The 24983-nt window shown below is 37.0% G+C and overlaps 1 protein-coding gene across 1 annotated transcript in view; it reads left to right on the forward strand.

Annotated features, from left to right (window-relative positions):
- The first annotated feature begins 3051 nt into the window (after nt 1-3051).
- The window catches only part of LOC128241003 (mucin-19-like), a 34097-nt gene continuing 12165 nt past the window's right edge, over nt 3052-24983 (forward strand). The window contains exons 1-12 of the mRNA XM_052957989.1: nt 3052-3403; nt 15164-15378; nt 16528-16617; nt 16883-17033; nt 17539-17680; nt 17955-18048; nt 18423-18500; nt 18662-18857; nt 19526-19640; nt 21859-22023; nt 23897-24041; nt 24502-24615. Of these exons, the coding sequence (XP_052813949.1) occupies nt 3052-3403; nt 15164-15378; nt 16528-16617; nt 16883-17033; nt 17539-17680; nt 17955-18048; nt 18423-18500; nt 18662-18857; nt 19526-19640; nt 21859-22023; nt 23897-24041; nt 24502-24615 (1857 nt within the window). The remainder of the gene's footprint in view (nt 3404-15163; nt 15379-16527; nt 16618-16882; nt 17034-17538; nt 17681-17954; nt 18049-18422; nt 18501-18661; nt 18858-19525; nt 19641-21858; nt 22024-23896; nt 24042-24501; nt 24616-24983) is intronic.

Consider the following 24983-nt stretch of genomic DNA (forward strand, 5'->3'; position numbering starts at 1 on the left):
TAAACCGTTACTACGGGTTTAGTAAAAATGCATAAAGCATAACTTTTGAAGCGGAAAATTGAAAATCTGCGATCTCATCATTTGTCATCAGTCTTTTATCACTAGTTTGCAGAAATTAACGCAAAAATTTGCTCATTCCAAGACAAAACCCCCCAAAAAGTTGTCAAAACGTGAGTGTGCAGCTCTATACACAGATTATGACGCTATTTTCTGTTGTCGGACTACTACCCGAAGACGGCACAGCGAAGATAATGCTAGAGGGTGTCGTCCCTGTGAATAAGATGACAAGTACCCAAATCAGACTTCCGATGTTTATTGTCCAAGGTTAAATGACAAATTATAATAAACTAAATATTAAAGTATAAGCATACTTATGCAAATGCATGAATATATGACAATTAAGAATATTAACAATATTTGGGGAATATTGATAATAACAACTTAGCAATGTAAAAGGTACCAATAAATATGATTGTATTAAATAGAGAAACAACTTGTATGACTAATATAAGGTACAAGTGAATTATAAAGTCAACAGTGTATATTTGCAACATAATTGTAACAACAATATACATAACTTATTTTAGCCTATCTAATGAACTTAATTTAATTCCAAGCTTTTAAGTCAAAAATAAAATAACAATCTAATAACAGAGTCAAACCACATACCTGTGAATAAGAAGACAAGTACCCAAATAAGACTTTCGATGTTTATTGTCCAAGGTTAAATGACAACCTGGACTGAGAAGTCATGGGTTTAAATACTAAATTTGAGGCTGAGATGCCAACAACTGACATTGTCATCTTAAAGAGTTTTACTCGGCTTAGAATTAAGAGTTTCCTTTAGATAATCTTTGTTTCTTTGATCTAATATATGCTTATCACAACTTGTCTGGCTTGCATAGGTGTTTAAGCCTAATTCTTATGATTAGCAAAACCATAGAACAAAAAAGGTGCTAAAATGTAGTGATAACAGTTAAAAGTAAGAATTTAGTGTTGGCTTAAGAAATTACTGAAGTTATGCAAGTTGCAAATATGATGACAAAAATACAAAATATAACTTAAAATGTTTATAATATCAAGAAATGATATTATGAGTTATCTGAGTCAATTCTATATCAATAGACAATCATTTCTATACTAAATATGATAGGTCTGACTATTTTAAAATTAAATGTTTATTTTTTATTGTACTTAAAACATTATTATTCAATATTTTGCAACAAAATATGATGGGAAAAGAATGATCATAATACACACATAAATTAACGTTGATTAATGAAATGATTTCGTTTAAAATCTACAGTTTCAGCTTAAATACACATTTCCTGGTACAAATACGAGATATGTTAATTATTAATTCATTACGATTTATGTTTAACTTACTTGTTTACAAGAAATGAGTCATTACCTTAACCAAGCATATTTAGGTCGTTGTATATTAAGACACTCATTAAACCATTAAAGCCTATGATGATAACGCAAAGTTATTTTCGTCCTAATGGTTGGCTTAAAAGGTGGCATTTTATGCAAATGAGTTAAAATTATGAATTTCAGCGCGTTCGCATTGTCAGACACAGGTTGAGGGCGTAATACTATATTTAACTCATTAAAACATGACATTAATTACTCTACGTTGTAAGTTAATTTCAGTGTATGAATGAATGAGTCACAACCCGGCAAGGATATACCTTTGGATAAAACTACTGAAAACTCGCAAAGTACAGTTTAGTTTCCAATGATTTTTAAACTATGGATGTATATAACATTGACAATATTGCATATCGGTTTTATTTGATGCAATGTGTTTTTTTATCGGTTTATTTTAGCAGTTTTAAAAAAGTTTAAAAGGAATACCGTTAACCTAAATTAGAAGAACATTTAATTGGACAGTCGCCTGTGAGAAAATTTTGTAACAAGGAATTCTATTGGTGCTCAAATGAGTCATATAGTCACGTGACACCATTGAATTTTCTCATCTATCAATGTTTATTGTTGTGATATAGTAAATTCATGCAAATGAGAGCGTAAATTTGACAAATGACTTACAGTTTAAAATTTGATGGATAATACTTCTAAAATTATTGCTATCAGTACAATTATTAGTATCATTGTCAGCTATTCTTAGAAATGTAATGTTAATCATAAGTATTAGTACTAATGGGTCATTTTGAATTACTTACAACAATAGTTTGAGAATATCACGACCTAACATGAAGGTCTTTTTACGCACTTCCGGCTCAGCCTTCGTTTCTCATTTTTCGCTGGCCAAAAACCCTACAACACAGTTGGGAATGGGCAATTGCTGGCTAACATTTCATACAGCACAGTGTGCAATTGCTGGCCAACATCCCATTCAGCACAGTGCATGGGCAATCGCTAGCTAACATTCCATTCAGCACAGTGGGCAATCGCTGGCTAACATTCCATTCAGCACAGTGGGCAATCACTGGCCAGCACTCCATACAGCACAGTGGGCAATCGCTGGCTAACATTCCATATAGCACAGTGGACAATCGCTGGCCAACATTCCATACAGCACAGTGGGCAATCGCTGACCAACATTCCATACAACACAGTGGACAATTGCTGGCCAACATTCCATACAACACAGTGAGCAATCGCTGGCCAACATTCCATACAACACAGTGGGCAATCGCTGACCAACATTCCATACAGCACAGTGGGCAATCGCTGGCCAACATTCCCTACAACACAGTGGGCAATCGCTGGCCAACATTCCATACAGCACAGTGGGCAATCGCTGGCCAACATTCCATACAGCACAGTGGGCAACCGCTGGCCAACATTCCCTACAACACAGTGTGCAATTGCTGGCTAACATTCCATACAGCACAGTGGGCAATCGCTGGCCAACATTCCATACAGCACAGTGGGCAATCGATGACCCGCATGCCGCAGTGGGCCATCGCCTGTCTACTTACCTACAGTACAGTGGGCAATCGCTGCCCTACATAGTACATACATTACAACACAGTGGAAAACTCTGGCCTACATGCCCAACAACACAGTGGGCAATCTCTGGCCAACATGCCCGACAGCACAGTGGGAAATCGCTGGCCAACATTCCATACAGCACAGTGGGCAATCGCTGGCCAACATTCCATACAGCACAGTGGGCAATTGCTGGCTAACATTCCATACAGCACAGTGGGCAATCGCTGGCCAACATTCCATACAGCACAGTGGGCAATCGCTGGCCAACATTCCATACAGCACAGTGGGCAATCGCTGGCCAACGTTCCATACAGCACAGTGGGCAATCGCTGGCCATCATTCCATACAGCACAGTGGGAAATCGATGACCAACATTCCCTACAACACAGTGGACAATCGCTGACCCGCATGCCGCAGTGGGCCATCGCCTGTCTACTTACCTACAGTACAGTGGGCAATCGCTGCCCTACATAGTACATACCCTACAACACAGTGGCAAACTCTGGCCTACATGCCCAACAACACAGTGGGCAATCTCTGGCCAACATGCCCGACAGCACAGTGGGCAATCGCTGGCCTATTTATGTACAGCACAGTAGGCTATCGCTGACCTACATAGTACATACCCTACAACACAGTGGGCAATCGCTGGCCAACATTCCATACAGCACCGTGGGCAATCGCTGCCCTACATAGTACATACCCTACAACACAGTGGGCAATCTCTTGCCTACATGCCCAACAACACAGTGGCCAATCTCTGGCCTACATGCCCTACAGCGCAGTGGGCGATCGCTGGTCTACATAGTACATACCCTACAACACAGTGGGCAATCGCTGGCCTACTTACTCACAGCAGAGTGGGCAATCGCTGGCCTACTTACCTACAGCACAGTGGGAAATCGGTGGCCTACATGCCCTACAGCGCAGTGGGCGATCGCTTGCCTATGTACCTTAAACACAGTGGGCAATCGCTTGCCTACCTACCTACAGCAAAGTGGACAATCGTTGGCCTTCATAGTAATTACCATACAGCACAGTGGGCAATCGCTGGCCTCCATTCCATACAGCATAGTGGGCAATCGCTAGCCTACATTCCAAACAGCACGGTGGGCAATCGTTGGCCTACATACCACACAGCACAGCGGAAAATCGCTAGCCTACATATGATATACCCTACAGCACAGTGTGCAATCGCTGGCCAACATTCCATACATAATAGTGGGCAATTTCACAACACAGTGGGCAACCGCTGGCCTTCATACCCTACAGCACAATGGGCATTCGCTGGCCTTCTTGCCTACAAGGCAGTGGGCAATCGCTGGCCTACATACCCTACAGCACAGTGGGCAATCGCTGGCATACATGCCCTACAGCACATTGGGCAATCGCTGGCCTACATGCCCTACAGCACAGTGGGCAATCTCTGCCCTACATAGTATATATCCTACAACACTGTTGGCAATCGCTGGCCTACATGCCCTACAGCGCAGTGGACAATCGTTGGCCTTCATGCCCTACAGTGCAGTGGGCAATCGCTGCCCTACATAGTACATGCCCTTCAACAAAGTAGGCAATCGTTGGCCTACTTACCCTACAGCACAGTAGTCAATCGTTGGCCTACATGCCCTACAGCGCAGTGGGCTATCTTTGGCCTACACACCCTACAGCACAGTGGGCAATCGTTGGCCTACATACCCTACAGCGCAGTGGTCAATCGCTGACCTGCATGCCCTACAGCGCAGTGGCTATCGTTGGCCTAAACACCCTACAATACAGTAGGCAATCGCTGGAACCACAACATTATGATATGCGTTGAAAGTGCCCCAACGCATCTTCCGTAATAGTGAGATTAAAAAGGACATAAATTATATGATTGTTTTTCCTTTTCAGTGGTTTATACTAGCACGGAAAGGAATCGGGAAATGTAGTTCTATATAGGATTGACTATGCTTAGCCCTAATTGTAAAAAAATGAACAAAAATGAGAATCTGATCGTCTAGAACGTGCACGACTTGCTAGTGCTAATTGTTGACAACGTTAAAGTCTGGATTTCCATGAAAGTTGTTATCGTCTCAAAAGGTTTTAGCGATAAGTGCAAATGCTTATGGATTTTCATTGACAAAAAGTTGACTCGTTACGAATTTTTGAACATTTTTTTTGCTCGTGCTGTCCTAACTAAAAAGCAATTTGTTATCAATTCAACCATTGCTAGATTCAATATGTCTTACTTATATATAATGCACGTTTGATTTATGGACTTTTTTTACTTCAAAGTTTGTTCTTTATTTAAAAAAATAATCGCTCGCTAAAACGCGTGCCGCCGTTTAATGTGTTTAATGTTTTTTTTCGCACATTAATTTTCGAACTGAAATATGAAAATCTGCGATCTGAACTTTTGTCAGCAATCTTATATCATTGTTTTGGAGATATCGACGCGACAATTTGATCTTCCAAGACAGTTAAAGTTGTAAAAATGGTAAATCTGTGAGAGTGCAGCTTTACGTATAAAATCCAACAGAAGTTTTACACTACAAACTTATTAAGAAGTGACAAAGGGAGGAAACTCCTTGAAACGTTCATAATAGACTGTGATTAGTTGCCGTTCTGTATTTCAACTTGTCCTGTGTTTTCTGATTTAAATATATGGTATCCATGTTTATATGTTCTAAAAACAAACATGTATTAACTAATGGATTAATAATGTTGATAGCAGATATAAAACTTATATTATATACATGTCCTACGAATAAAATTGTTGCCATATATCTATGGCAATGTATAGAGTGACTGTCATGAGTCGTTGTTGTTGTTGTTGAGTTTATATAGGTCTGCCCGCGACCTATAATGGCTGCATTATGGCTTGACCCCGTCACATCCCCAAGTGTGACTTAAACAGAATTTTGAAGCAAAAAGGGGAGTTTTACCCCCATCGGTTGATGGGATATTCGTCAAAGGAGTAATTTTTTACCCAAAATGCCGCGAAACCTGCGATGAATGACATCTAGGGAGGTCCCACAGCTCTGAATATTGGATATGGTTTCATTTCTCCAGTCTTGTATCTTAAAAAACATTTACGTGTAAGAATAGTATTTATTTGAAGGATGGGCAAGACTCACGGTCAGTTCATTGACAAGAAAGTGTTGTGAGAACAGGACTTTTTGCCCACTATATGTATTAATATTTCTAATATATATATGAACTGACCACTTTGTTGTCGATGCCCGACTATTGCCTCACTATTTACTTATTGGAAATTCTTCAAGACCAGAGAGTGCGTTGACATTACTTTGCCTACATGTTTTTTAAATGTACATGTACATATATAGAGAGGGTTATTATGGTTGTTTTAAAAATAATAATGATTAATAATATAGGTTTTTTTGGTTTTTTTGGTTTTTTGTTTTTTTTTTCATCACATAGTACATCCTTTTATTCTGCGAGTTCAGTAATTTGTAAGTAAGCGAGAACAAAGCCTGGATGACGAGTGCCAGATTCGTTTTATCAAATGCTTTTTTTCGATAAAAAATGGCAAAAATTCTGGTTGTGTAACCTGCGCTCTGTAACGCCGCATAACAGCATCGCCGCATTAACGAAATTGACCACGTTTATGCGGTGATTTTCAACGCATAAACACAATTAAAACACATACTAGTACTAGGTGGTTGATAAAGTTTCATCAAGATCGGACTTAGTGTTTTGTGTCCACTTAACCAAGCTTTGAACTTGACTTTTAGGTACGTAAATTCTGAGATTTTGTGAGATCTGTTAAGGCCACACCAAATAAATGTTTAGTTCCTCAGATTTTTGCCAAAAAAAAATTGGAGCGAGCGAGCGAAAAAAAATAAAATAAAATTTTGTCAGTTTTTATAAAAACCGAAGCGAGCGAAAAATATATTTTTCCTTTAAAATCAATATAAATAAGAAAGATTGTTAAAAATTATTGCCCTTAAACCCATTTTAATGCCATCTTGAACTGAACCTCTATTACATGGACATTGGGAAAATGTCTGAATACATACTATTTATTCATCCGTGTTTAGTACAAACATTATATGGATAAATCTAATTTCTTATATAATTAAAACGTACTTTAATATGACGATCATTCATAATAATAAAGAACCCTGCTTTTAGTAAAAAGTTTGAAACGACTTATATAAATCTACCTGAATCAGTTTAACATAATATGCAACTGTATTTAGACATAACTTAGGATTGATTTTGGATTTGTAAAAAATTATCACTAACACAGGCATCATCAAACATCAGACTCCATATAAGACTAAATTTTGTTTTTATTCTCACAGGAAATGCAATGACATGTGCTTTTTAAAACAAAAAAGAACAAGGGTATTTTTCAGAGTACATTTTTTGGTTATTTAGATGTTTTTATGCACCAGCCAATTGTATATTCCCCCCCCCCCCAGTCCGGGATAGCGGGGACTTTGACTTCCGGTCTCTCAAAACCCGGGTAAAATACCCGACCTACAGGGACACACTGCTGGTAAAATCCCTGCCAAATGGCCCCGCAACCCCGAATACCTTTGTTAGGCCCATTCTCGACTATTTTCAATATGAAGACAAAACCACATTCACTAGGCACTACGGGGCCACCTGAAAGGTAAAAAAACAGCCCATTGCCTCTGCTGTCCCCGGTATACCCCTTGAACAAGGGCGAGTGGTGGGCGGTGCAGTCTTTACAATTGACAAGTGCATTACAATCCCGGATTATGCTGCAAATAAAACAAAACTTATGTTGAGGTATATCCAGACCAGTGTTTATATCGCTATTTGTGAAAAGATATTTGTTCAAAACTGTTGTTTTGTCAGAATTTGATCAAAAATGAGGTTGATACATCAATTTGGACCAACCAATGACTCATATTCCAGTTAAGTTGACCTGTCATTTTCAGCATCGTTATAACGAGGTAAAATTTTGGTCCCTTGTATTATGACTTCAATAAAATAGTACTAAGTTGATCATTCCGATTTCCATTCAAAACGAGTCACTAATTACGCAATATAATCGCTACCAGTCTCAGGTACACATGCTTTATTGCATAATGATTGCTTTAAATAATGATCCTTTAATGCATGAGACGATCAACAATGACGTCAAGCATGCTCAAAACATATTTATTGTCAAAAATAAGATTTAATTTCCAAACTTCGAGCCACATTGTTTATACCGGAAGCCGCCATTTTGATTGAATTTATTGAAACCCATGCTAAACCGATCGATATACAGTATAAAAACACTACGCATCGGTAACTTCCCTTTACATAAACACGAAAACTAGCGTAGAAAAATTATACTTAATTATTTTTAGCCTTTTAATAAATTATTACCTGAAAAAATCTGCTTGGCGATCAAAATGGAGGTGCGGGCGCACAAAAAAAATAAAAATATTTTTGTTTAGATTTTCCAAAAAATAGGAGCGGTAAATCCGCGGAACGAAATATCAATTTGGTGTGGCCTTAAATGTGAATTAAACCAATTGATCTTTCTGCGAAAACGTTTGAAATGACGTTTGGCCCGACTAAAGGCGGGAATATTTGTTACGACAACTCACAACACCGTCATTTGGGACAATCAGAAAATTGAATCATTGTATGACGTTACATATATTCTCGCCTTTTTGTCAGACTGTCTAGCATGTACCCTTGACAATGCGCACTTTCAACGTCATTTCAAACATTTCTAGAAAAGTCAGTTGTTAACGACGAACATACAACAGAAATCCATCAATACTCACAGCTCCACATGTGCTCTTTGTGCTCAGATGATCTAAGAATTATTTCCTTGTCAAGAACCACTGGTAATTGTGCGATTGTGAATTTTATTCACGTCTAGGTCATCAGTGTATATTTCTGGTTACCAGGGCAACGAAAGCAAAACTTTTGGATATTATATTGTTTCCAAAAAAATCAACACAACATTAGTTTTGGGCACTTGAACAAGAGGACTCATATGACTGATATAGGGTCATCATGGACGTCTTTCTGTCATTGATTGTGTTTTTATGCACTAGTCATTTGTAACCAAGATAATGTGAACACTCCAAGGGAAGTAATAAATAGATTTCAACTTTAAATTTTGGCTCAACTTTAAAATAATACCTTAAATTTGACCAATTTGCCAGCCTACCTTTCACGTGTTTTTTTCAAAATGACAGTAATATGCTTCGCCCTAATCTTAGTCATCATCAAAATCAACAACATCATCACAACCGCCATCATCATCATCACCACAATCACAACCACCACCACCACCACCACCACCACCATCATCACCATCATCATCATCATCATCATCATCATCATCATCATCATCATCATAGTCATCATCATCATCATCATCATCATCATCATCATCATCATCATCATCATCATCATCATCATCGTCATCGTTTTTGTTGAAATATTAGAACTTTATTTTTTAGCTTTATAATAAATGGTTAAGTATATCCTCTTTATGTGGCAAAATGGCACAGTTGCGCCCCATATAATCAATTTTTGGTTTATGCGTTGAGCGTCGCCGCATAAACGTGGTCGCCTCGTTTATGCGTTGAAAATCACCGCATAAACGTAAAAACACACGTTTATGCGGGGATGCTGCTATGCGGCGTTACAGCGCTCAAGATGAGCCATAATAGCAACGCAAGTTCCCGCGCTACATGCGTTGCAGAAATTCAGTAAACGAAATTTAAAAGAAAATATATATCTGATCGTTTTACTAGTAATATGAATACTGAGATGGTGTCAATTGAATTAAATCGCAATTTAATCACAAATTGAATCTAAACATGTTGTTTAAATATCGAAATTTGCTTTCTTTCAAATGGTGACGCCGCATCCAGTTAGATGACGTCATCATTTTGTTATATGTTAATTTCATCATTTTCATAGTGAAAATGACGAAAGTTTTAAGAACGCTTTTCGTGAAATAAAAGAACAAATATCATATTATGTAACAATACAAAAATACGTGATTGTTATATAAAACCGGAAACAAAGTAAAACATGCGATGAAATAAGTTTTGATTTTTATTACGATAAGTAAATGTTTAAAAGAGCATATTATGTTTGCAATATAAGTTAATGAAAGATGATACAGAACCATTTCTTGCACATAGTTACTAATTATACTGAAAACAATATTATTTACACGTAAACATGCTCTGGGAATCTGTACCCATCATAGTATCTCAACCTGTATTATAAAAACATACGTAAATTCTTATATTAAAATCCATACTATGTAATGTTGTATTGAACTGTTTGTAACTTTATCAATACATACTCAAAACCATTCAATATTGAAAACTAAAGAAAGTAAGTAAAGCCTTATATCTGTGCTCGCTATAACTGAATCAATATTCTCTCCACCCTGATATTCAAGCTATGCATCATAAAATTATGAAACTCAATCTCTTACTGGTCAATTCAATAAACTAACATCCGGTTAATCTTGACCCCTGTTCAAACTGAGCATACACTGAAGTGTAAGATACGTTCATCCCACCGAGTGTAGTTTTTTGCGGAAACGAGGTTTACCGAGTTTCCGTAAAACAACCTGTGTGAACCTATCTTACACCTCAGATAAGTAGATCCAAAATTTGACCATGCTATAAATTCTAATCTTGCCCACGGGGAAGATGAAACAAGTACCCGTATGGAACACCTATTTATTGTTATCACAATTACATCCCTTGTTCAAGACCGTCGTCTGTAGCATCATGGAAACCTAGTCTTGCGGCAATTTTTGAATCCTAATTAATTATTCCTCGCTTCAAATGGCACCATAAAAAAGTTGTCATGCTCCATTTAATAAATAACTGCTGCACTCTACTCAGAACTATTTAAAGAACGATTTGACTACATGTATTTACGTAATCTGAATAACTGCGCGCATATCCATGACAATCACGAATTATCACATATCTATACGCAAATTATTTTCATTACGCACACAAGAGTTCCAGCGACATGTACATTGTAGTTTTGGTAATTTATTTAGCATATACATTGCTTTAACCAGCAAACAATATTCTCTAAAATAATGCCCAAGTACATGGTGCATCAACATTTAACATTATGGTCAGTGTTATCAGAGTTCTAGCTGAATAGGGTCAAAACAACAGCAGTTTTTGGTGGGTGGGGTGGGTATCTCTTTGCATTAACTAGTATCGACCACTAGGTATTCTATATTCAGTCTGTAGATCAGTATAATTCACATACTTACTTGTTTAATATCATGATTCAGGTCAAACATGGATTGTTGTCATTATCATGTTATTTTCAATGTTGGCTTTGTTTATTTCAAGAAAATAAACTAAATAAACTTTCAAAGTTCATTCCGTAATATAGTTTTAACTGGAAACAAAGGGTGCTTTTGTTGGTAATAAACTAGTTTTGGTTTTAATTTGGTTTCACAATCAGTGTATTTGTTGTAACAGTTTGAAATCAAATAAAAAACAATTTTATTGTTTGTTTAACGAAAACCGAAACTTGTTTTCGAAACAATCGAAACCTCCTCCGGAGGCAGATTTGTCGGTACGTTCGATTCTGAAACTAGATCATTTAAAAAAAGATAATGGCGGACAGTGATCCAACACATGTGTTCACACATCAATTAGTTAAAACAAGTGTATCAGTGTTTTGAATATATTCAGAAATAATGGCTAAATGCAAAGGCCTCAACATGCCGTTGAAAACTGAACACCAAACCATTCGTTTGTTACTTCAAGCAAATCTTTTGAAACAGGTTTTCAAAACGCCGAAACCCTTAAAACCAAACTGAAACTAGTTTGGAATCAACAAAAACACTCATAACAGGTTAATACAATATTGCCTTAGTTTCATTAGTGTAAATGGTTATTTTCTTTATGATTGTCATTAAACAGTTGTTAAATGATATTAAAGAAAGCGATTTGAAATTCGGTGATCAACAATTGACACTTGAATGTATCAATCGAATAGAATCGTTTTCGAGAGTATTCACTTCCCATTAACTTAAGTTGTAGTTTATTTGATTTGTTGCTATTTGTATGTTCTTTAAAAGGCAAACTGTGTTTGAACGCTTGTTTGTATAAACGATTCAATTATAAAAATACACTTAATAAAATACAGTTTGCAAACAAAGTTTTCAAAGAGACAGATATTTAATAACGTTATGCGTAAATGCTATTCACAGAAAGGAATAAAACTGGACCAAATCGTCATAATTACAGCCAGGACATTTATTTGCTGCCATTTGTTGAATATTTGAAACAAGGCCAATGAGTAAACAATGACTCTTTGAAAAAAATAACTAGATTTTAGCACTTATGAGGCCCGGCAATTGTAAAAATCAATGTCATTGAAATATAGGTAAAAACGGCCGTTCGCTTAAATTCCTTTTGATTTTGTTTGATTTCAAGATATCGTAAATTAATATAATACATCTAACTTGTATTTTGTTATTCTGTCGAGAAACCGAGGTTATCGCTTGTTGTCGAGGGTCAACTAGCAGGAGTTTTTTATTTATTACTCATCTTAATTTCTATTGGTCAATTAATTTGTCTCGCTATGCAAATTTTGATCTCTTAAGGTAAAGCTTGTTTACCATTATTGACGTTTAAAATGTGTTATTAGAGTATCGCAAATGATACCTATCAGAGTAATAGGTAAAATAAGTTCTAGTAATTATAACACTTGTTTTAGGCTTCGAGTTTTTATCAAAACAATGGGGCTTTTATGATTATCCCCCTCTATCGGGAACCTCGACCCGCCCTTCAAATTGTTTGCCTTATAGCATTATACATTATTTTAGGCAATAACAGTTTCAAAAGGAGTAGTATATATCAGGCTTATTTACACCGTTCTTGCATTTTTTGTTTTCATGAGTGGCGGGTCTGTGGGTCGAGTAAGATACCTCGAGCGGTCTTAAGTTTGACTGCGTCTTCCGGGGAAAAAACGTTAAACAGTGATGATGCTACACACTGGTGCACGTTAAACAGGGGTCCCGTGTGACGGTGCTACACACTGGTGTACGTTAAACACGTGTCCTGTGTGACGGTGCTACACAGTGGTGCACGTTAAACACAGGTCCTGTGTAATGACGCTTCACACTGGTGCATGTTTAACAGGGGTATTGTGTGACGGTGCTATACACTGGTGCACGATAAACAGGGATCCCAGGTGACAATTCTATGCACTGGTGCACGTTAAAGAACCAGAATAGCTCTTACCAGGTTTACGTCCTGTCTGAGAGAGATAAATAAAAAAACAGACCATAATAACAACACAGATATGCTTATTGGCCGTAAAATATACAAAGTGTATTTTACATCCAAATTAGTTGAAAAGGTTGAAAAAAGAACAAAACAACAACAACAACAACAACAACAGCAACAACATTAAATACTGCTAAGCCGCTGACTTCATGCCGCCAGGCCGCTTACTTCACGTACATCAGAGATCTTCATTATTAATGGGAAGGATTCCTTAAAGCATTTTTTTACCATTAATAGGTTTGTACAATTCCGTCTTACAATTAAATATTGCAAATAGTCATAAAGGGCCTCAGAATGCAGTGTTTGTTTTACGGCAAAGAAAATATCCTTTCATGAATATGAAAAAATCAGCTACCTAAATAAATCTGGGATTTAAATCATTCAAATGGATTTGTCAGGATGACTTTAACGTTTCATTTATGTCGGTCGCTCATTTTCGGAATTTTGTGGACTGAAATTTTTAGTTTACAATTGACTGACAATGAAAAAGTACGAATAGGTAAGAATATTACTCGTATAATTGAAATGTTTTAATATCTATCTACACAATTCAGATGTATATATAATTGTATATACATCTTTTAACTTGCCATGTACAGCGTGTTCGAGTTATTTAAAATGGAAAGAAAAAGAGTTGGAATGTTAAGGTTGGTGTTCGCCTTTCACCCACTCATGGGTGCGCCCACCATCCTAGCACATCTTTGCTATTCAGAACGGACAGCAGTTCCGGTTTTCCACCAGGAACAGGTCCTACACGAATTAGAATATAGTTAAATAACGCCTTCTTCATTTTGCGACAAAATACAAGCACCACCCACACATACAAACCTGGTTCTATAGCCAGTTCAGCGGGAAACTATAAAGCCTCTCTCTCCCCAATCTCCGGTTTTGTCAGAAATTTAATCAAAACCAAGGTAGTAACTATTTTTAATAAAAACGTGTTTTTAAAAACCGCATTTAGAACGGCGGTGTGGGCGGGGGGGGGGGGGGGGGGGGCGTGTGTTTGGATGTCACCGCTTTGTTCTAGTCTAAAATAATAGACGTGTTATGCGGGATTCTTCCAATCCCTAACCAAAATTCGTATAAAGAATCCGTACATTTATTTGGACTACGCTCGGTTCTAGTAAACATTTATTTATTAAAAAGTAGAACTCGGATTTAACGACATTCATTAATTAATGTCGGATGCCTTATAAACCTCATTCGTGTTCGTAGTATTCCTTGTATAGTTAATGGTACCCTTAAGGTTTTGAAAATGCCATAACTGTACCCCCTCCCACCCCAACATTATCATGTTCATTGCTATCTTATACTGCATTACATGAGTCAATAAACTCAGGCAAAAGATCAACAAAGTAAACTACAATAACAAATGACCGACTATTTGCTTCAATGACCGCCTATTTACTTCAATGACCGACTATTTGCTTCAATGACCGACTATTTGCTTCAATGACCGACTATTTGCTTCAATGACCACCTATTTGCTTCATTAAAAGGAAAATAGAAAACGCACACATTGCATTTCCTCCATTTTGCTCTATAGTGCTCACATAAGCGAAGCACTTTTTTGGCAATACTTGATAAATATTTTTTTCTGCATATCAAAAAAGCAATGTGCGATAAGCCAGGCCATTAATACACGGCTGTGTACAGTATTACAATATTACATATTTAACAATCAGTCGAATCATGCGCATTAACCAAATAATTGTACCATGGGTATTTTTAACAATTGTGTATTACTTACTAGACAAACTTTGGAGTCAAAGATTTCATTTTTGTCGAAGCCTTAATTAACCAGCTTCTGAGATATACACTGCGTAGGAGGAGATGGCAGTTACTTCCTATACTTTCATAATGACACTGGTTCACGGTAGCTACATCCTTTATAATAAATATATATATTTTTGTTTTTTCACTAGGTACAACGTACGCACGACTATCGTCAACGATCTACCGAGTCAAGCGTGAAAGTGACGTCATCGATCCACTTCCGGAAAAGACCGATCTTCAAATTTCTGTTTCCGGGTCAAAAGTGAATATTCATCTGAATAGAAACCATAATATCCGACCGGAAGTTCCTATTTACGTTCAACGTAATGGCGATATTCGTCGAATGGATTTACCGGCACGAAGAGTATGTGATTTTATTGCAGATAGTCATCATGTTTTGATTTGAATTTAAAGTTCGCCAGTTTTGTTAAAAAAAAGTTGAGGTATGGACATGGGCTTGGTACACACGTTGCCAGGAAACAGTTTACACATGATTAAAGGTAGGCCCAAAACTCAGGATTCTATCAATGTCGAGTTGTGTCCCTTGTTGGAATGGGAATACACGACAGAATACAAAGTATGGAAACATTTAATTTGAAGGCAGAATTTCGCATCATTTACTGAAATAAAATATTATAACGTTAACACAATGCAAGTAGACAGAGGTAACCTAGTCTACGCTACTTACAACTTTTAAATACCTGGAAGAACAATACTTCGTTGTCTTTTAATGTGTTTTAAGGTAAGAATGTTCCACGCTCATGTATAGCTCCAGCACTTCATGTCCTGACACCAATGGCACGGTCTGGTCACTGTATTTTTTCATACGTGGATGAAAGAATGCTTCATGTTTCGTTAATCGTTTGACCTCATTTAAAGATCTTAGACATCATTCAGAACCCCTCGGCCATTTCCATCGAAAACAACTTAGGATGTATATAGACGGTTTACTATGTCAGAATTCTTTACATTTAACTACGCTGCAAGTAGATCGCGTAGTAATTTCAATTATGCAGTTAAACTTAATGACTTTACTGTTCGGAATCTTAATTATTCATGTAATAATACACTTTTTAAACGTACACCATCTTAAACTTAGAAATACAAAATACACGTTAGAATATCACAAATAATCAATACTATCATTTATTTATACGAACTATTCTTACTATTCTACTGATGTACCGGCATACATCAGAGGTTGTTTTCGATGGGAAATGGCGGAGGTGTTCTGAATGCTTAGTCATAACTTCCAACATCTTTAATTTGTTGGAGACGTCAACGATGACCTCTTCTTCTTTTTTTATCTTATTTACTTATATTTATTTTAAAGTTAAATACTTGCTTATGTTCAATCCAAGAAAATATATAATAAAATAATGAAATATGAAACAAACTTATTAGTTCAACTTATGACTAAATAAAACATAAAACGAACTCGATATTCTTTTTAGTGGTCTCTTTATTAAATCGAGCTTAAATAAATCAGTATACATTACCCTATTTACTTTAGACGACGGCCCTGTATCAGGATCTTCAAAGTGGCGCCTCTGTGGAGCTCGAATGTGAGAAGAGGGGAAACAACTCGTGTAAACATCTTGTGGTATGTTTGCTTTGTATTTTTGTGCGTCATATAACATTTCAATCTTCATGTCAATATCTAAATATCTAGAACGTTTTTTTCCTTTTTCGAATTTAATTGAAATATATCACAATAATGATAAAGGTTACATTTCTGTGATATTTAACGTATCCTAGTTAAGGTACAAGGGTCTCACAATATCAACTGAAAAATGGGCTCTGTAGAATCCCTTCGTCATGACAGGAAGACTCTTTCCATTCCAATTATTTCCATTTATTAATTGTAGAGGGGCAGTTTTACATTCCATAACAGCAGCTATATGCTTGAACCAGACGACAGCGAAAATTCAGACGATCGTGACGTCACTGATGATGTCATCCACGTCATCTTTGAGACGCACGTGAATTATGATTATATGGCGGACTTTATTTATCCAGGTATTTTAAGTGCCGGAGCTCGAATGCGAATATGATTTCCTGCGCCCCGTTTATCCCATAACGGGTCACCTACTAACCCCGTGACGTATATATATATATCACGTCGACAACATGTTAACACTGATCGATTTATGGGAAATGTTTCATTTATTCATCGAAATAGAAAAACAGACGCCATTTCGGAACAATATAATCAAGTGACCCAATATGGATATTTATACGGTCACCGTTTAAACCGTCCTGGACCAATGGCGTTGCGTTTACGTCATTTATGTTTTGGAGTGATGTAGGTTTATATCATGTCATGAGAGCGTTTCTTTCGCTCTTGATATTTGCACTTCGAGAAGATGGGGATATATAACTAAATAGAGAAAAAAAATACTTGTTTAAATATACTTTGCACATGCGTTGTGCAAATTGCAAATCTGCCAAAACATAGGCTTCTGTTGTCATTTTCAATTGATCTATATTATCCTTAACAATATGCCCCGTTTCGTTTTGCTAGCGGGAAAACCAAATATTCGTATCGAGCGTCCATTGAACCAGACCAGAAGTTTTCACCTTCTGCCATCAAATCGGAAGAAGCGTGCAGTGGTGCCGCAAACACTCGAGTTTCTGCCAGTAACAGATTACCCTATATATGATTTGTAAGTAGTGTATATATTTGTATTGCATTTGTAATGTACTGAATGCGAATTTCGTAAATTTCGCAAACTTATCATGAAAAAGTATAAACGGTTGAAATAGATCTATCGACTTAAGTGATATCCGATCATTATTTGTCTTTATCCTCCTTTTTCACGTTAATTTGTAATTTGTATTTTTCATTGAATACAAGTACAGGTCGCTTGGATATTTTATATACAACTAAAAGAAAAAGGAGTGCTTGTCGCTTCGATATTTTAACTTGTCCGTTTTCAGTTGGTACCAGCGAAGCGAGGCGACCACAGCCAGCGCCATGGACGTGGATGCCCTGGAGAAAATTCGAGTATTCTACGCATTTGTACTGAATGCGGTAAGAATTAAAGTTTATTTAAAAGGTAGATAAGATTTGACGTAAATTAAAGTTTATGTATAGTTTATAATTGCAGAGACTGAAATTTTGTTAAAGTTTACTTACAAATACGATTCACAAGGGCAAAGTGCTGGAGATGTTAGTTGTCTTCTATGAAAAATGGAAAGTAATAATTCAAATATACAGTTAAGTGAAATACTTTGCAGTAGTCTGCAATAACTGACTCAGTTGGTGTATTTTTTACAATTATTTTATAAACATGCTTGTCCCTGTTTTCGTTTTAGCATTCATGTGAAATGCGTAAACAAAAAGATTAGAACACATTGTTTAAAACCCATCTTCCAATTTCTAACAAACCTATCTCCCAATTTCAGGTTGATATTCGTTACCAGAGTATTGTCAGCAGCACAATCTCCATAGAAATAGTTTTTGCGGGAATTTTCATAGCAACGGTAAGATACAATTCTCCAAAAAGGGACTAATTAAGATACAGTTATTTGCAAAGTTTCGGTTGATATAAAACCATGAAACATATTATTGATGTCGTTTTGGTAACGCGTTCAAACTAATTTTATAAGTTATAAGTCGAATGTGCTTCTGTATACTTGCCCAGGACCCTTCAGTGTCCACATGGACGGAAGACAACAAGGTCACAGTTTCCGGTGGCAAGGATCAAGTGGACTCCGGCGTCGCCCTGGACGCTTTCAAAGACTGGCTATCCGCCGAGACTGTTCAACTTCCGGCATACGACCACGCGATGGCATTCACCGGATATGACCTTGTGCGATCAGGCTCATCTTCATATGCGGGTAAAAATATTGAAGAAGTTAACACGGTATATGGATTAAACTTGTTTTGAATGTGTTGTCAAAATTGGCGTTTAATTTGTTATTGTTCCGAAGCAGAATGAAACAAAAAACGTACACATCTCAAAACCATCCTTTCTCGTAGTGACATCGCGGTCTCTTTAATTCCTGTCCCCTTGATATTGCCAAACAAAAAACAAGCGAGATTTCTTTGTTGCAGTCCTGCATCTTTACCCCCGTCATTTGTCTCCTCATAATCCATGAAATAGAAGTTTTATTTTTGTTACGAATCAGTTAGATATTCCTTTTCCTTTTCCCGCAGGATTCGAGTTTACGTTCTCGCATCTTTTTTTCGTTCAATACATACATCAGTTTTCTCCTGAAAAAACAACAACAAACAAAACAAAAACAAAACGGTATATGAATTAAACTTCCGTGGATCTTTTTTTTTATACATGGACATGTTACTGATCATGAAACAAAAAACCTTCGAGATTCAAATCTTAATCTCATGGTTGATTTCTTGGGCAATTTTAAGATGCTTGGTATGAGTCACCGCGATGTCACGAACAGGATTCTTTATTTTACATACATTGGATATTTCAGAATTATAGGCTAATTTTAGAACACTCTAGATACACAACCGAAAGCTAAACACAGATATACCGCAGGTTTGGCGTGGGTTGGCGGAACGTGTGATCTGAATTCACCTTACTCCAACAGCATCTCCGAGGATCACTTCGACGCTGGAATGGCCGCTACTGCAGCGCACGAGCTTGGGCACAAGTAAGTGACGTCTTAGTCGGACGTATTGTCTGTGATGACTTTTTATATAGAAGTCAAAATGTCACAGCAGATTGAGAAACTGCACGTGAGGACTAATGTATCGTTTATTTAAAAATGTCACATTTCAAAAACATTACGTAGGAATAAGTTTCGACAACATTACTTACTTCAGAAACTGATCATGACGTTCACATTTCACATACGTCAATCTTTCTCCCACGCTGCATGCAAGGAAAGTAAGGCATTTTAGTCTTATTATATTAGCATCAGAATGAAAACATGTTTAACATCACAACAAGACGTCAGTTGTACTGTTAACTTTGTTAATGAAAGACGTTGTACAACATACATTTTTTCAATGTACATACGCATTTGAATCTATTAGCAAGACTTAATAGAAATAAAATAACAGCATCATGTAAAAATGTCAGTTTAAGAGATAACAGTACGATTGTGTTAGTACCTTCAGATAACTGTGGAAATAAATAAATCATGTTAACTATGTATTGACGTCTTATACATGCATTAATCATAATGTTTGTTGTACAACGATTTCAAAGCGAAAATGTTGAACTAGTTATAGTCCAACCAATTATGGGTATATTTTGTAAATTATACCACTATGCTCCCTGAACGAAATTTGGGAATATATTGGTGTCGCTTTGTCCACCCGTCCGTCCGCACCGTAACACGTCAACAGATGGGAGGATGTTAAAATTACGTTCCACAAACCATGGAGAGCGCAGAACGCGTTTCCAGCCACCCACCTCCGTTGACACATAGGACGTTAGGTGTCAAATACCATTTCCATGTCCGCAATTTGTCAAGGCGATGGAAAGATCTTCCGCCCATTGAAACAATGTTAAAGGCATAGCTTAAGGAATGTTTGGCATGGTAATCCCATTCCGTGCATTTTCTGCTAATTGCGCTGATGTCTCATATACCCTTCATTCAATGGACGTCGTACTTCACACAATCGTGTGTATAGTCGGCGTATAACTCATTTACCCTTCATTCAATGGACGTCGTACTTCACACAATCGTGTGTATAGTCGGCGTATAACTCATATACCCTTCATTCAATGGACGTCGTACTTCACACACTCGTGTGTATAGTCGGCGTATAACTCATATACCCTTCATTCAATGGACGTCGTACTTCACACAATCGTGTGTATAGTCGGCGTATAACTCATATACCCTTCATTCAATGGACGTCGTACTTCACACAATCGTGTGTATAGTCGGCGTATAACTCTTATACCCTTCATTCAATGGACGTCGTACTTCACACACTCGTGTGTATAGTCGGCGTATAACTCATATACCCTTCATTCAATGGACGTCGTACTTCACACACTCGTGTGTATAGTCGGCGTATACCTCATATACCCTTCATTCAATGGACGTCGTACTTCACACACTCGTGTGTATAGTCGGCGTATACCTCATATACCCTTCATTCAATGGACGTCGTACTTCACACACTCGTGTGTAAAGTCGGCGTATAACTCATATACCCTTCATTCAATGGACGTCGTACTTCACACACTCGTGTGTAAAGTCGGCGTATAACTCATATACCCTTCATTCAATGGACGTCGTACTTCACACACTCGTGTGTATAGTCGGCGTATAACTCATATACCCTTCATTCAATGGACGTCGTACTTCACACACTCGTGTGTATAGTCGGCGTATAACTCATATACCCTTCATTCAATGGACGTCGTACTTCACACACTCGTGTGTATAGGCGGCGTATAACTCATATACCCTTCATTCAATGGACGTCGTACTTCACACACTCGTGTGTATAGTCGGCGTATAACTCATATACCCTTCATTCAATGGACGTCGTACTTCACACACTCGTGTGTATAGGCGGCGTATAACTCATATACCCTTCAATGCTTCATTCAATGGACTTCATACTTCACGCAATTCTTCGCATAGTCGGCGCATAGTCGTGCGCAAGCAATTTTATACTTACCGTTAAGTACGCAAGGACTATTCTGCTGTCTGATTGGAGTCTTATCAGCACTGTCTAATCGGATATAAGAAATAGAGACAGCAATGAAACCTTTGTTGTAAAATTATGTTGGTCAAATTTGAGTGTTTCTTTTTGCACTCATGAAATTCTCTCAAATTCTTCTATTATAGGATTACGATGCATAGAATTGTGGACATCCTTTTAACACTTCCCTCCTTCTTTCAGCCTCGGTTCGAGCCACGATGGGGACGGAAACACTTGTTCAGCAGACGATAAAAACGTGATGTCACCAAGCACGGGAGGGGTGACAGATTCACGTGCAGTGAACCACTGGATATTTTCCTCGTGCAGCGTCGATCAGTTTGAAACCTATATTTCAACGTTGGACAGGTTTGTATTTGCCATGACGTTGTGTTACAAATGACATGTAAAACTTGTTAAACACCTCGATGCGGCCGTTGAAATCAAGGTGTTGATTTCGTGTAAGCGAAAATGAGTTTTTGACAACAATCATTTTTTTAATATTGTTTAAACGATCTCAATGACGATTCATGCAGAAACAGTTCAAATGGTTTTACATTTTGCTATTTTTTTATTGGGCACTAAAGCCTGTTCAAATCGGTGAGGCACTCCTTAAAAGTTATGATGATTATTGTTATTATTATTAGTAGTAGTAGCAGTAGCAGTAGCAGCAGCAGCAGCAGCAGCAGCAGCAGTAACAGTAGCAGTAGTAGTAGTATCATTATTATGAAATATTTCAGATAAAATCAAGTTGTGGTTCACGTGTGACACCATGTGAAACAATGTTTACTATCACACGTTCACACATGTATTATCATTAATTCATTAAATAGTAATTAATGGCAAACATGGGCTTCTCTTGTTAAGCTTCGTTTTCTGTTAAGAGGTAAGGTTATGAAGTGAGACATTTGCTAAAAAGCTTATCCTTAAATGATATGCTTTGTGGAGAAAATTGGATCGGATAATAAGTAATGTGTTCTATTCAAGTTTTTATTTGTCTTTTAAATTAGCAATATAGCTTAACTGAACACTTTTAGGAAACTCTTAATTATTTTATTAAAAACTTTAAACTTTCATTCGTATTATTTGCGAAAGTGGTGAAGTTTATATGAGATTATTTTCCAAACAATATGAATACGTCACTAACACACTAATTAACTGTACGAGGTCATATTGACATCTAGCTGATATTTGTACGAGGTTTGTAGAGTTTGTTCGTTAAGATCATGTGCAATGCTAATGATTGTCCACAATCCAAAATAGCCTTTTGCGATCCAAATTACATCTTCAAAAATAGAAGTTTCTTAGCATACACGTATTTGGTCTTATTTGTGTAAGTGTTTTAAAGAGCTCTGCAAACTGAATAAAATAAACATATTTGATCAGATTTGGTCCAGAAATATTTTTCATTTTAACGTGTTTGGAGATGAGGAATGGTTTGGGGTGCCAGAATGGTTGCCTCTATCAAACCAACTGTCACATCGCTTTGTTATGTTTGTTTCAACGTTAAAAATAATATTTGCATATATTTGGAAGCAGAGGAAGAATTCAAATCACTATTTTACACTAGTTTAATGAATATTTTATTTTTTAAAGATTTTTCAATTGGATAGTTTAGAACATTTTGACACAATATTATTATTTTCATATTGTTCAAATACTTATACTCCTTAAAAACGTAATTTCAACTAATTCGTCCGTTAAATTCAACTTCATATTACACCAAACATGACGCAAACATTGCAAGTTCACTTTTGTAAATGTTGTATTAAAAGTTAAAGATGCACTCTTATTCCCACGGAAGATTTACCACAATTAAAACTTTTGTTTTAATATTAAAAAATGGATGAATAAATGTTGAAAACAAAGGTTCTAATGAAGGATACCGAGTTTCATTTGAAAGGAATGTGCATAAAAATGTATTTCTACCTGATGAGACTATAGTAGATCACAGTAAATAGTTTAGCATTCACCAATCAATTAATATTTTTGCGTTTTAAGCTATTAAATACATGGTTACAATCTTGTTAACTGAAATAAAAAAAATCCATAAATTTATTATTTAGTAAGTAGTTAAAGTTTTATCGCTCAAATTTTATGCTTTTCATACATGTGTTTGTATCGATTTTGAGTGTCACTTAAGTGATTTTTGTTTTATGATCTAATAAACGGATTTTCATGGTATTGCCAATTTTGAAATGAAAATAAAAATAAAACAACACACTTAGCACATAATTTTCAGCTCCGGTAACAATTGCTTGTTGACCCTGTCTGCGGGTCACGATTCCAGCGCCCTAGATTCTTACAGTGGGCTTGAAGCCGGGCTTGTATATGATCCTGATGTACAATGTGAGATCCTTATGGGAACAGGGTCCTACTTATGCAGGGTAAGAAACAATGCGCAGAGCTTATCTTTTGAGTCGTAACTAGTTCAAATGTTGCTAACTATAGATCCAGTATTGTTTAAACCCTGCTGCCCGAAATTTCTCGAATTCTTAATGCACCAGTCAATTGAAAGCACACCGCCAAGGTCCGGGGGCAACCAGGGATAGCCGTGGAAATGGGCCATGTTTTTACCTTCCAGGTGGCCTTGCAGTGCCGAGTGAATGCGGTGTTTTTTCACCTTGTTAAAAATAGCGGGAAATCGGCCTTACCTAGGGTCCCAGGGGTGCAGGGGCATTTGGCGGGGATTTTGCCAGCAGATTTTACCCGGGCTTGGCTGAACCGAAAGCCAAGGTCCTTGCTTTTCCCGGACCGGGGGGGGGGATGGTTACAATTGACTGGTGCATAATTGTAACAGGTTTATGTATCACATTTCTTATCGCCAAATGAATTGCCCTTTTTCAGCAATTCTACACTGACTACTCCGAGCTGTGTCCCGTACTATGGTGTACTATTCCTGGTACCTCCTCATGCCAGACCGGTATAGCCTGGGAGGGAAGTATTTGTGGGAACCAAAAGGTACATTGTACATTGTGACGTCATATATATATATATATATATATATATATATATATATATATATATATATATATATATATATATATATATATATATATATATATATATATATATATATATATATATATGTGTGTGTGTGTGTGTGTGCGTGTGTGTGCGCGCGCGCGCGCGCGTGCGTGCGTGCGTGCGTGTGTGATTTGGACGTGAGAGCGGGCTAAACTTTCAGAACAGTGGAATACTAATGTAATATTTTCAATGTCTGAAACAGTGAAATCTATTTGCTATTTCACTGATATATCTCAACAACCAAAGAAACGCATAATGCACTATTAAAATGACGTTAGCCTTGCCTTGTTAACAGTTTTTAC

Source organism: Mya arenaria, chromosome 7 (genome assembly GCF_026914265.1).
Source record: "Mya arenaria isolate MELC-2E11 chromosome 7, ASM2691426v1".
Classification (NCBI taxonomy): domain Eukaryota; kingdom Metazoa; phylum Mollusca; class Bivalvia; order Myida; family Myidae; genus Mya; species Mya arenaria.